Consider the following 2,279-nt stretch of genomic DNA (forward strand, 5'->3'; position numbering starts at 1 on the left):
CATGTCCTCGAACTCATTATGGCTTAGCAGTCACTTTGATGGCCAAGTGTGGATCACATGCTTCCTTGAAGTGAGAATGATGCTAAAACATCAAGTGATAGGATTTTTCTTTCTTAGAATGATGGGTAAACGTTTGAAAAAAAATCTAATTCAATTAATAATTTTTTAAAAATTAAGATTGAGACATCATCAAGAAGCATATATTTGCTAAGGAATGATTTGATCCCTTCATTCCCAATAATATGATTGAGTATTCCTCCATTGGAGATATGGAGAGGTTGATACAGATTCATGAGTCTAATTGGTATAAGAAAAGAGGCCACTTAAGAAAAGAAGAGAATGGGAAATTTGTTATCGACAAGAAGATGGTATTTAGCAAAGAAATCCATAGTTCCCGTTATAATTTCAATTAAATGCAGACAATAAAGTTTAAACATTAAAGTTTTTTAATTAAAATAAATATAGACAATAACAAAATTCAATACCTTATTATTAAGAAATAAATATTTACAATGAAAATTTTAAGTTTCTTAAGAAAAACACCAACAAACCCAATGACATCTTCAACAAGATAGCAGTAGGAGAACTAAATATAGATGTCAGCTCATATGTATAATCTATCTACTAGCCTCCCCCCCTCCCCCACCAAACCCCCCTGTGCTCTCTCTCTCTCTCTCTCTCTCTCTCTCTCTCTCTCTCTCTCTCTCTCTCTCTCTCTCTCTCTCAGTTCCTTCAATATCATGGCAACACTATTCGTGGAGAAAACCCTAAAGCAGGTTAACCTGCAGCAGTTGCATCAACTCTACGATCCATTATTTTCTCCAACGGTATGGAAGCAAGTGGTTGAGCAACCCTTCGATATTCGGCTGCAGGTTTGATTATGACGAGTTCCCAACACGGAGAATAAGTCTCCACTGTCAGATTAACCGAGACTCTTCTTTTCTCGAACTTTTGACTCCTTCATGATTAGCCATGAAAGATGTGCATGTCATATGAGTTTTTGCATGTGGTTGTTCCTGTCATATGTCTCAGCATTGAAAGAAGCCATGTTTGACTGCTCTTCGTTGAACCAAATTATAGTTTGGAAGTAATGATTCACGACAGGTAAAAGGTTTCTCAACCACTGGTATATTTCTTGTTGCCTTAATGAGCCCTTCTCCTCTATAAAAGGTCGCCCATTTCCCTCTTTCTGCAACTCCAAATTCATGAGCTTCCCTTCCTATTCCGACTATATGGTGGTGCCAAAGCCGGTGGTCTTCTTCTTCCTCTTTCTTGCGTACGTAGAATTCGCCGTCTCCCTGGTCCTCTACTGCCTCGGCTTCTACGTGCCGTCGGAGCCGCTCACCCCCCCGTGGGAAGAAAATGTGTTCTACTTCCCGGGGGCGGCGACCGACACCACATCGTCGGCGAAGTCTCCCTCCGCGGTGGCCCCTTCGTCCATAAAGCAGCAGCTCAGGGTGGTAGAGTTCTCGAGCTTGCCGAGGAGGTGCCGCTTGGACGACCCCACCTGCGTCATCTGCTTGGGAGCTCTGGAGGCCAGGCACATGGTTAGGGAGCTCGGCAACTGCGGCCATGGATTCCACCAGGAGTGCATAGATAAGTGGGTGGACGCTGGTCACGTTACGTGTCCGCTGTGCAGGGTTCGCCTGCTGCCCGCCGCGAAACAGGAAGGGCGGTGGCGAAGGTTTCTATGGGTTTGGTGAGATGTACATATCAGCTCACCTGTCGTCTGTGTAGGGCGCGCCCGTTGCTTTCTCTGGGAAGGAGAGATTGATAGCAGTTAAGATTTTCGTAATTAAAATTTCTTTAACTACATAAGAAATACCGTAATTCGATTGAGAAAAATCTTTCCTTAACGTGTATAAATAGATAGTATCATATTAAATACGATGATAATATTTTTTTCATTTAATTCGTAACATAATATTAGAGCTAAACTTGTCTTAGCAAGATTTTCTTCGTGACACAACTCTGATCTCGCAGTCATTGCTACTGCTGCGGCACTCTCTCTCTTTCTCGCTATCCGATGTCACCCAGTTGCTAGTTTTCTCCTCCCTACGTTGACGTCTTCTCTTCTCCTAGTGAGCCGGTGGCTTTTTTTGTGACCGCCTGCTTCGACAACTTGATCCAGACGGTTGAGTACGACGGGAGAAGTGGTCGGTGAGTCACGCACGCATATCACAGATTCTTCCGCTCTCCCTTTCGTTGTCACCAACAAGACCGTTGGCCACGCTGTCTCCTACCGTGGTTTCTCGGAGTACCGCCTTAGTGACTACTTT

The 2,279-nt window shown here is 43.6% G+C and overlaps 1 protein-coding gene across 1 annotated transcript; it reads left to right on the forward strand.

The window, feature by feature from the left end:
* Positions 1-1,232: 1,232 nt before the first annotated feature.
* On the forward strand, positions 1,233-1,703 carry LOC135639195 (probable E3 ubiquitin-protein ligase RHA1A). The gene has a single exon (XM_065152993.1). It carries the CDS (start codon positions 1,233-1,235, stop codon positions 1,701-1,703), a length of 471 nt encoding a protein of 156 aa, XP_065009065.1.
* The last annotated feature ends 576 nt before the right edge of the window (positions 1,704-2,279 follow it).

This window comes from Musa acuminata, chromosome BXJ3-5 (genome assembly GCF_036884655.1).
Source record: "Musa acuminata AAA Group cultivar baxijiao chromosome BXJ3-5, Cavendish_Baxijiao_AAA, whole genome shotgun sequence".
Taxonomy (NCBI): Eukaryota; Viridiplantae; Streptophyta; class Magnoliopsida; order Zingiberales; family Musaceae; genus Musa; species Musa acuminata.